Below are 11,531 nucleotides of genomic sequence, written 5' to 3' on the forward strand. Positions count from 1 at the left end.
TCCTATCCATGGTTCATTCGTATTCACCGGGTGCCAACCACCTGCATCCTGAGGATCAGGAAGCAGACACCTGCATGCCTATTACTCCTCTAAGTGCTCACTCAAATAGGGAGGAATCGTCACTAATGAAATAGTTTCACAATGACTATATATAAGGGAGCTGACACCTGCATGCCTATTACTCCTCTAAGTGCTCACTCAAACAGGGAGGAATCGTCACTAATGAAATAGTTTCACAATGACTATATACTTACCATGGGGTTAGCACTATGAAGAGACAGAGGTACCATGAGGGTATACGTAACAGGGGCCTGTTGGGGTACATCAGGGAAAATTCCCTGAGGAGGGAGTCTTCTGTTTAAGCGGAAATTTGAAAGATGAGCACAGGTTGTTAAATAAAGAAGGGAGGAGGGGAAACACTGGTCCTGGCACTAGGGACAGAATGTGCAAAGGTCCTGGGGCAGAGAGGGTGGCACATTTTAGGGACTGAAGGCCATTATAACCTTGCTTAGGAATCATCTCATTTCCACACATTCCACTCACAGCAAAGAATGGGAGGGAAAGGGAATATTCTACCCCCCAGAAGAAACAGAAGACTGAGGGCCAAAGAGGGTTACTGCAGGCATCCTGATACCCAGAGCCATGCACCAAACTCCACTGCTCGTCCATCTGCCTTCAGGATTTGTCCATGAGGGAGACTTAAAATTCTCAGCAGGTGAGGCAAGCAGGTAGATAATCTTGCTCACCTGCAGGAGACTCTGGAGTGGAAAGGGAGCAGAGAGGTTGACCGTGGCCTTTACCTTGACATGCATGTTGCCATCTAGGAGGATGTTGCCCGGTTTGAGGTCCAGGTGGAGCAGAGGCGGCTTAATGCTGTGGAGAAAGTTCATGGCCAGGCTGGTCTCATGGATGATGCGGAACTTGAGCTGCCAGGAGAGGCTGTGCGTGGGCAGCATCTTCTCCAGGGAGCCGTTGGCCATGAACTCCATCACAATGCCCAGGGGCTGCCTGCACACGCCATAGATGGACACGATGTGCTGAAACTTGATCTTCTCCATTTTGGCTGCTTCTTCAATGAGGCAGTCCATGTCGTAGCTGTGGACACATGGGGCGTGAGGGACGGAAGGGGATGGCCCGTTAATTCCCAGAGCAACGAGCAGAGCAACAGACCAGGCTTAGTGCCAGGCTCTGGAGACCCAGAGAAGCCTCGGGAGCTTGCAAGGTCATGCAGGGAGAGGGTGAGTTCTAGAAGAAAGCCTAACAAGATGCACAGAGTGGGGTCCAGATGGCCGGCAGCCACAGGACAGGACGAGAAGGGGTTGGCAAGCTCGGAGCAAACCCATTCTACAGAGGCGGCCACAAAAAGCCGGCCCGTTACTCTGCCACTGGTCTCCCCTGGCAGGTCACAAATGCCCGGAGGACCACCATCACGCCTCACGCTTCTGTTTCAAAATAGCATTTATTGCCATTTTGATTATGAAAGGCAGGAAATCAAGGGAATGCAGAGAAGAACATTAAATCATCAGTAATCCAACCTTGCAGAGCTGGCCTCTGTTAATATTTTAACATATACATGGTCAAGGTTATCTCTCTCCTTTCCCCCTCCCTTTCGCTCCCCCGCCCCCCAATCTCTCCATCCCACTATGTGGGCTGCTTTGTGAACTGCCTTCCCAGTTAGCAGAACACAGTACCTCCTCACATTGCTGTTCTCCTGAAGCAGGGTCTGCACTGCCTGCACTGGACTCCGTCTAACGGATGAACTGCAATTATTCATCTTGCTCCCCCCGCCCCACCCCAGCACATTGCCACACGCAGCACAATGTATCTTTGTCGAACTGGAGTCAAGACTTAAGGGAAGGCCTTACAACATGAGCGTCGGCCTGACCCCCTCGCTTCTTTCGCCCACACAACGCTAACTATGCAAATTGTTGGAGATTGGGGATTGCGGGGATGAGGATTAGGGAGAAACGACATTTTTAAAAGCCCAGTATTTGCAAAACCGCGTGGGCACTGCAGACACAGGCTGCCGGGAACGTGCGTGCAGGGCGGCCCCGGGAAGCCAGCCAGAGACGGCTGGCCTCCAGGACAAACACCTGCCCCGCCTCGCATCCGGACAGGGCGGCTGGTCCAGGCGTCCCCCGCTGTCACCCCCACCTCTGCTCTCTTCCAGAGACCTCCCCTCCGCCTCTGCAGTACTTCTCTGTCTCCTCTTGTCCTTTTGAGTTCCCAGGAACTGAGATACTGGCCATGGAAAGGAAAAATCAAGGGATCTGGGACCTCAATGCACTGATTTCAAATCCCAGCTTTACTGCTTATTCGCTGTGTGACCCTGAGCAAGTAAACTCTCTGGGCCTCGGTTTCTTTCTTTCTTTTTTTTTTAAAATAGTTCATTGTCAGGTTGGTTTCCATATAACACCCAGTGCTCATCCCCACAAGTGCCCTCCTCCATGCCCATCTCCCCCCTTCCCCTCCNTGCAGACAAGGCACAGTGCTCCCTGAGTGACCTTCCCAGACACCGCGGCCACCCCACGCGGCAGGCCCCGCACGCTCCCCGGCAAGGCGTCTCCAGCGGCCCCCTTGCCGTGTCATGCCCTGGGGGGCATGCTCAGGTGGCGTGGTGAGGAGCAGCTACCCGCCCCCCAGAGAGGGCCCAGCCCCCTCTCACCTGTACACGTCATACTTGGGTCCTGGGGCCCTGTCACTTTCCAAGAACATCTCAGGGGGGATGTAGCTGAGGGTGCCCCGTAGAGCTGACCTCTCGATGTACTGCATCCGGGTCGACTGTTCCATCCACTTGGACAGGCCGAAGTCCGAAATCTGTGGGGAAGCCACAGTCTTGCCTCCAGGAAACTGCCTTGATCTCTCCCCCTCCTGTAGCCTACGCTTCCGGGATGGGGAAGCGGTTAAGGGCCCGGGCACCTCTCCCACGTATGACCTGGATGACCTCAGACAAGTTACTTTCCTTCTCAGAGCCTCGGTTTCCTCATCTATGAACTGGGAATAGCATGCACGCTTAATGGACAGTGCTCTGACGAGCATTACATGGAGACACGTGCAAAGAGCACTTACAATTCAGTCCGCCACGTAGCGAGTACTTAGCGGGCGTGCCCATGAACCAGACGGACTGTGGGTAAAGCTCCCATCTTTGGAAAGCTTCCGTCCGTCCACTTACAAGGGCCCGGAAGAATATACACCACGTCTATATATCCCCTGACTGCTCCTATCCATTGGTTCATTCGTATTCACCGGGTGCCAACCACCTGCATCCTGAGGATCAGGAAGCAGANAGCACTCCTGTGTCCCTTGGGTAAATTCCTAGCAGTGCTAGAGCTGGGTCCTAGGGGAGTTCTATTGTCAATTTTTTAAGGAAACTCCATACTGTTTTCCAGAGGGGCCGCACCAGTTTACATTCCCCCCAACAGTGTAGGAGGGCTGGGCCTCGGTTTCTTAACTATGAAATGGGAACAGCTTGCACAATTGCCCCGACAGCCTGGACGCACAGTCCACATGCCCCACTAGCCCCTCTCGCTGGGCATCTGGTCTCCTACTTCCTCCTTTCTGAAGTGGGGTTTGACCTCAGGACCCTGAGATCAAGACCTGAGCTGAGATCAAGAGTCAGATGCTTAACCAGCTGAGCCCTCTGGGCGCCCCTGGTCTTGATACTTCTCTGAGCAGCTGTTGACAAGGTGTCCAAGGCCCCCCACTGTGCCACAGCCCGTGCAGAGTTTTCGGGTCTCGGTTTACCAGTCAGGTCTCTCCCTCTTTTTCTCGAGTAGTCACGTCCCTTGGCCGCGTGCCAGCTTTCCCCAAGATCCCTTCCCCTCCTGTCCAGTCTTGGCCGGCCCCTCCCTTCTCCCTCTGCACTGCCTCTCCCAATCTCTGCGTCTCCCGTGGTACAGGGCTCAGGGTGTCTGAAGCAGAAGCCGGGTGCTCCCCTCCACCCGCCCCTCCCTCTGCCTTCCTCTCGGCAAACGGGGCCTCCATACTCCCATCCTCAAAGGCCCGATGTCCTCCTTGACCTTCTTCTCCCTCCCACGACCTCAGCACATCCTGTCAGGCACACCCTCAAAACAGAGCACCGTTCTGACGGCTCCTCACCAGCGGCATCTTGGCCCAAGCCTCCTAACTGGCCTCCCCGCTTCTCTCTTCCCCTCCACCATCCATTCTTAACCCAGCAGCCAGAGGGATCCTCATAAAATGTGAGTCAGAGCATGTCACCGCTCCGCTCAGGACCCTCTGTTGGCTTTCTTCTCATTCAGAGTTAAGTGAAGTTCTCACAATGGTCTAGGAAGCTTTGCGGGATCTTCCCCCGGGCCTAGCTTGCTGGCTCCTCCCCACCTCTGCTTCTGCCATCAGGGCCTCTGGTCCTCTTCCACCATGTCAAGCACGTTCCCACCTCAGGACCTTTGCACTTGCTGTTCCCTCTGCTCTAAGACAGCCACATGGCTTGCTACTTCTTTGCTTCAAATCTCTACTCAAATGGTACCTAACGAGTAAGGATTTCAAGTCTATATTAAATAGCAATCCATGGGGTGGCTGGGTGGCTCAGTCAGCTAAGCCACAGACTCCTGGTTTCAGCTCAGGTCACGATCTCATGGTCCATGAGTTTATGCCCCACGACCGGCTCCGCATTGGCATGGAGCCTCTTTGGAATTCTCTCTCCCTCTCTCTCTGCCCTTCCCCTGCTTGTACTCTCTCTCTCTCTCTCTCAAAATAAATAAATTAATTCATTTATTAATAGCACTCCTACCCCAACTCCAGCAATTCTTATGCCTCCACCTCCACACAGAGCCCACAAATTAATATTTCTAGATCAAGTGTTTTCTTGGAGGATCAGGTTATTCAACTCTCTTTAGGTGTTTTAACCAAGAAAATGTCAGGTGGTTGTGAGTGCTATAGATAAAAATTATTTGTGTATGTATTATTTACTTACTTAATTTCCGTCTTGCCCTAGTTTCCTTTCTTCCTTAATTGATGAACTCCATGAGGGCAGGGACTTTGTTTTGCTTACTTAGTGCTCAGAGCGAATGAACGTCATCCATGCCCTTGCTTCAGCTACGACCTGTCATAATAAATGACTCGCACATCTTCGCATTGTTAGCTCAGCCCTTCACTCTGATGTCTACTTGCCAATTCTTTTTGGCACCTTAAACTCAACCTGTACAAAACTGAACTCATTTAATTTCTTCTCCAAACCTGGGCCTCTTTTCATGTTCCCTTTATTAATTGTCAACAACGTCATTCAAGAGACACCAACTAGGTACCAGGCTCTGGGGACAGAGCAGTGAGCAGACAGACTCAGCCCTCATGGACCAGACATTCTAGCAAACCCTTTGTTCCTCTGGGCAAGGCAGACATCAAATTAGCCTTGACATTCCTCTTCCCCATCACGCTCCCCATTCACACCCCAGCACCAAGTCAAGTGGATGGTTACCTCCTAAATATGCATAATCCATGCCTGTCTTTCCCTCTGTCACTACGCATCAGGCTAGACTCCAACCATCTCCTGCCTGAACGGTGACAAGTCCTCACTGGACCAGCATCCACTCTACCCTTCCAATCCATTCTGCGTCCTGCAAATTCGATCAGCTCCTTTCTGTCACACACTGCCAACCTGGCTGCAAACCCTTCAGTGACTTTCCATTGTTCCCCCTGACCTTCAGCTCCAGCCATGACAGCCTTTCTCCATCTCCACTTACTGTGCCCTTCTTGGCACAGGCCCTTTGCACATTCTGCTGCCTCTCCCTGGAAAGTTTTTTCCTCTTTGACTACTTAACTCACACTCATCCTTCAGTCTTCCGGTCAACTGTTATTTCCTCAAGGAAGCCTTTTCTGATCCCAGTCAAACTCTTATTAATAAGCTGTCACAGAACAATAAATCTTTGTTGTTTTTCTCGCAACAGCACATTTACATCTGCTTGTGGGGTTATCTGATTCATGTCTCTGTCCCCCAGGCTGTAAGCTCCAGGAGAACAGAGCCCTATCTGTTGCACTCGTCATTGTATCTCAGGGTCTAGCACCGTGCCTGACACACAGGAGGGTGGCAAGAAGCGTTTGTCCAGAGAAGGAATGAATGAAGAGGTGTAAAGAGTGACTCACGTAAATCTCCTAGGATAGTACTCCACACTCAGCAGGCATTAATCGTCATTAAATCCCTCAGCGCTTCCCCACCCCCCAGAGAGTTCCCAGAACTTGGAAAGGGCAAGTTACTGTCAATGTCTAACAGTGCAGCCTTGTGAATGCTATCCCCTTCCTTTTGTCCTTCACCTCAAAGCCCGTAAATGATGTGGACACACCCTAGAAAAATCGGACTGTACTCCAAAGCCAGCAAGGGGGTGCTGAAGGAGGAAAAGGGTCAAGTTGTGGGCTGTCTCCCTTTGCCTGCCTTCATGAAGCAGGTGGAAGGCCCGGGAATCAGAGACGGGGCTGGCTTGAGTGTGTGCAGCCAAAGGCTGGGTCTGGGGGCCTTGCATGGTGACCGCAGAGAACATGACATCCAAATATGATGCCCCTTGGAGATTCCCCCCCGCCCCCGGCCCAGGCCTTCTAATCGATGGCCCAGGAGCCTTGGGAGTATGACAGGCAAGATTCTCATACTCAGACTTCACATCCTCAATGTGTCCTTCATGGCTGCACAGACGGTCAGCACACACCCGGTCCAGGCAAACGTGGTGGGCAGGAGATTAGAATGGGTAGAAGAAGGGGCGCCTGGGTGGCTTAGTCGGTTAAGCGTCCGACTTTCGCTTAGNCGCCTGCACTGGCGGGGCGGAGGCCGCCCGGACGCTGGGAGGGAGGGGAGCATCTCCACGGGCCACTGAGCATCCATCCGGGCCAAGTGGCACAGACAGACTCCGCAGGCCCCGCCCTGCCTGCTGCAGAACCCGGGGGTGGACCCACGCATGGCGGAGGGCCACCCTGAGCCTTCATCACCGCCTGACACCCAGGGGGACGGAGGCTGACCGGTCTGGGAGGTCAGATGAGACACAGGTGTCTTCGGAGGGTAGCTGCCGCTCACCTTTGACCTCTGTGGATTCCACAGTTGGGTTTGTCGCGCAGGCGCGGTTCGGGTATGGAAACATAGTGGCCTGGGCGGCTCAGGCCACGGGGCAGAGTTTAGAAACGCTGAGGGCACGAGTCTCAGCGCCAAGCCCGCCACCCCTCCGTGGGGAGCCCTCTGGGACTCAGATGTNCGCCGGGGCTCCCACGTCCCGCGCCAGGAGGGGCCGGTCCTGCCCTGCGATGGGCGGGGACACCCAAACCCGAGCCCTGAGGCCCCGGAAGGTGGTGGGGCCCGGCCTGGGAAGAGGGTACCCAGCCCCCAGGCATCCCTCGGGGCCCCTCCCCACCCCAGCCGCCTTCCACGGTCTCAGCCTTCCGTTTGGACCCCAGCTCCCCCTTGGGGCTGGGGGAGGTGCCCGGAGAGGAAGCTTTCAGGGAAGCCAGCGAGGTGGGCCCTCTTGATTTCTACCCAGCCCTAAGTGGAAGGTGCTTCATTTACTCCTGCTCACACGAGCCAAGGATTTATGAAGGGGTGAAGACTGCGCTGGGGGTCTCTGCGGATAGATGTGGGGCCCGGAACCCACCCATCCACAGCAAGAATGGAGGAGAAAAAGTCGTAGTGGGGGTTTTCTGGTCTGAATCTTTTGGCTTGCCTGGCTCCAAGCTGTCTTTCTTGTTGGGGTTTTTTGTCTTGTCTGTTTGTCAACCAGTCACGGTCTGCTAAACGTCAGCAAAGTGGGGTCAGCAAGAACAGTAGGGTGAAGGGGGTGTGTATGCAGGGAGCTCCCCTTCCTGGCAGGTTCTTTGCGCCCCACCTTCAGAGGGATTGATTTAGGGTTGACCTTGGGGGAGGTGGACCCGTTGGCCGAGCTACTGGGGTGGCTTGTTGCAGGGACCAGGATGAGGCTCAGGGAGCAGCTGGAGCGTGACCTTGGAGGTGGGACCAGCTCAGAGCAGTGTCAGGGCTGTGGCAGAATCTGGCCCCCAGGGCTCAGTGCAGAAACTGGGGGAAGGAGGGGAGAAAACCCACCCGGAGGGGCAAATCTGGCTGCTGGGAGGAAGATGGGGAGCTTTCCCCGTAGGCAACGTTACCTTGGTCGGTGTTTAGGGGATACAAGTGAGGAGGCAGGACAGCTTCCCAGGACTGAGCCTGGCGGGTCCATGGAGTTGTACCCTCACTCAGGAGACCCACAGAGCAGGGAACGTTGAACAGGCAGGCAGGTGCTGCTGGGGGAACTCTCATGGGACACTGCAGGGTAGGTCACTTCCCACCTGCCCCTGGGCCGCAGGGAACCCCCGAGTGACCATCCTCAAGTTCAAGGAGCCCACCTACCACAGGAGGAAATGCCTTACCTCTGGCCTAAACCTGTAGAGCCTCTCACCCCCGACCTCTGGGAGACCCCCAGGGAATACTGGGGGTGTGGTGGGTGAGTAGACCCCAGTGGAAGCTGCTCTTTCCATAACAGTTGCTGTGCAAACCCCAGGTTGAGTTCTGGCAAGCAGGCTAAGGACAGAAGACAGGCCCAGGGACAGCTGTCCAAGGGACCGAGAGCCAACTGCTGAGCGTGAACTTTGTTCCAGGACCAGCATCAATTTTGCCTACTGTCCATCCTTCACAGCTGTGATCTTGTGTGAACCCACAATGTTCGGAGAGCATAACCCACATAACCCACGAGGCTATGTCTTCCTGCTTACACATGAAGAAACTACGCTTGAAGACTTTAAGTAGTCAATGGCTATGTAACTGCTAAGTGGCGGTGGGGATTTGGAGCCAATCCCATTAGGAAAAGCACTGGGCACAGGAGGAGTAGGGGGTAGCCTTTTAAGAATATGCGGGGACGTGGGGAATAAACTTGTGGTCTGGAAGAGTGTACATGTGTTGGAATCTGCATCTGGTGTAGGACACGGACCCCGAAGGCATGGTCACAGGAAGGCTTGTGACCTGCTTTGGCTGGAGCAGGCAGGGCACACCCACACTTACTGCTTCTTGGGCAGCTCTGCCTGCCCCTGACAAGACTCAGACCCTCCCACAGGGAAGCTTGGAGGGTGACGGAGACATTATTGTTGGGGAGGTCAGGAGATCTGCTGGGCAGGTGAGAATGGAGATTGGGAGGGGGATCAGCCAGCCCGCTGGCCTTGAGAGAGGTTGACTCAGCCTCACATTTCTGCCCTTCGACACCATCTGCTGAGGCCACTGGAGGAAGTACCAGGGTCTAATGGCCTGAATCAGTCAAGGAAATTCCCCTTGGTCCTGGGAGAGAGGGCCAGAAGCTGTCAGTGGCCGTCGGTGGGGATTGCTAAAGCAGCCGCTGTAGGAGGAGCCGCCCAGGGCTCAAGGCAGGCTGCCAGGGTCCCAAATACAACTCGTCTGTGAGTTNGCTGACCCACTTGTTGAAACAGCCAAGCTGTGGGTTCAAGCAACCCTGAGACTTCTGAAGAATCTGGCAAAATAAATATATGCACCTACTCACAGCAACAGGAGTCATTAGACCGGCTTGTGACGTCCCCTTTATCTCCCTCACGTGGGCCGGGACGAAAGCCCAACACAGAGACGTTCTAAGGGGAGGGGACTTTCCTGAGACTAAGGTCATAGAAGCAGAGAACTTCTAGATTCCCTGTTAAGTGGGTTGATGCTTAGGGATTTGAGAAGGAGCAAAGCATCTGGAAGCTGCTTCATTCTTTTTTTTTTTTTTAAATAATTTTATTTATTTCTAGGAGAGAGAGAGACAGCATGAGCAGGGGAGGGTCAGAGAGAGAGGGAGTCACAGACTCTGAAACAGGCTCCAGGCTCTGAGCTGGCAGTCAGCACAGAGCCCGACGCAGGGCTCGAACCCACGAGGCGCGAGATCATGACCTAAGTGAAAGTCGGACGCTTAGCCGACTAAGCCACCCAGGCACCCCTGGAAGCTGCTTCATTCTTTCCGGAGGTCTGATGCAGAAGTCCCTGAGGCCTGCCTGGCTGGGAAGTCTGTGACCAGGGGTAGAGAGGGAACACTCCACCTTCACCTATGCTCCTCCCATGAATGGGAATGAACTAGACAGGTAGAGTCCGACCATGATGAGAACCCACCGGAAGGGGCAGGAAGTATGTTCTAGCCACAAGAATTTTGCCATCGGATGCTGAGTCCTTTCTATTGCTCTCTATCAATGTATTTTAGTTTAGCAGATCGCGGACAGAAATTCTCTGGACTTGGAGTTATTATGTGAAGTGTGTGTGTGTGTGTGTGTATGTGTGTGTGTGTGTGTGTGTGTGTGTTTGGGGGCCTGAAATCTTCAGCTTGCCACCCCCAGACGAGTGAGCTGATGGGGCAGTTCTGCAGTCCTCTGGAAGATGTTGAAATCCAACGTGAGCCTTTCCCCAAACCGGAATGACAAGCTCTTTGCATACGGGGACATCCCCCATTCTGTCCCCATTCTCCACCCTGCAAACGTGTCACAAGACATCTGCACAAGTCTTAGCAGGCTCCCAACTCTACGAGCTTGTGTACTGAGGTGAGGCCGGGCTGCTCAAGGTGAAGGAATGTGTGTCAGAAGCCGGAATGCCTGCCCAGGAAGCAAGGCTGTCCCAGAAAGGAAGGATGAATTCCAAGCAGTGGGAGCAGGGGTTAAATGCAAGAACAAAGGAGTCAATTAGACCTGCGTTCAAAACCTGGCTTTTCCCCGCCGCCTACTGGCCACTGGGCCTTGGTCAACATTCCCAACTCTCTGTGGGTTTCTCCATCTGTAAAACAGGATGAAACATAATACCCACTTCAAAAGGTTGTGGTAAGAATTAACCTTTAAAAACACACCTAAGTGAACACCCGTAGGCAAAAAACACAATAAAACACAAAAAAACCAAGCCCCACCCAAAATCCCAAACCTCACACATTATCCAAGAATGAAAGTGAACTGCGGACTTAACTATAAAATGTAAAACCATAACATTTTCAGAAAAAAAATAGCTGAAAATCTTCTGGACCTAGGGCAAGCAGAGAGTTCTTAGGCTGAACACTAAAGGCACAATCCATGAAGGAAATGTTGATAAATTGCATTTACTCAAAATGAAACACTTTCACTCTATGGAAGATCCTGTGAAGAGAAAGAAAAGTCAAGGTACAGATAGAGAGAAAATATTTACAAGCCAGATATTCGACAATCTGGTAGTTTTCTAGAATGCGTAAAGAACCTCCCCCAAACTCCACAGAAATAAAATGACAGGCTATAGAATTAAATATGAAGGAAAGACGTGAATAGGCATTTCACTGGAGAGGGTACACAGGTAGCAAATATGTGCATGGAAAGACATTAGCATCAAGAAAATGCCAACTGAGGGGCGCCTGGGTGGCTCAGTCGGTTAAGCATCCGACTTCGGCTCAGGTCATGATCTCATGGTTCGTGGGTTCGAGCCCCGCATCAGGCTCTGTGGTGACAGCTAGCTCAGAGCCTGGAGCCTGCTTCGAATTCTGTCTCCTTCTCTCTCTCTGACCCTCCCCTGCTTACACTGTCTCTCTCTCTCTCTCTCAGAAATAAATAAAAACTAAAAAAAAAAA

General features: G+C 53.1%; 1 protein-coding gene across 1 annotated transcript in view; it reads right to left on the bottom strand.

The window, feature by feature from the left end:
• Window positions 1–4,107, bottom strand: part of ANKK1 (ankyrin repeat and kinase domain containing 1) — an 11,954-nt gene extending 7,847 nt beyond the window's left edge. The window contains exons 1-4 of the mRNA XM_077780577.1: window positions 4,099–4,107; window positions 2,666–2,883; window positions 801–1,095; window positions 747–758 (exon numbers count right to left, since the gene is read on the bottom strand). Of these exons, the coding sequence (XP_077636703.1) occupies window positions 747–758; window positions 801–1,095; window positions 2,666–2,883; window positions 4,099–4,107 (534 nt within the window). The remainder of the gene's footprint in view (window positions 1–746; window positions 759–800; window positions 1,096–2,665; window positions 2,884–4,098) is intronic.
• Window positions 4,108–11,531: the final 7,424 nt, after the last annotated feature.

The sequence above is a fragment of the Crocuta crocuta genome, unplaced genomic scaffold (assembly GCF_008692635.1).
Source record: "Crocuta crocuta isolate KB4526 unplaced genomic scaffold, BGI_CrCroc_1.0 scaffold374, whole genome shotgun sequence".
Taxonomy (NCBI): Eukaryota; Metazoa; Chordata; class Mammalia; order Carnivora; family Hyaenidae; genus Crocuta; species Crocuta crocuta.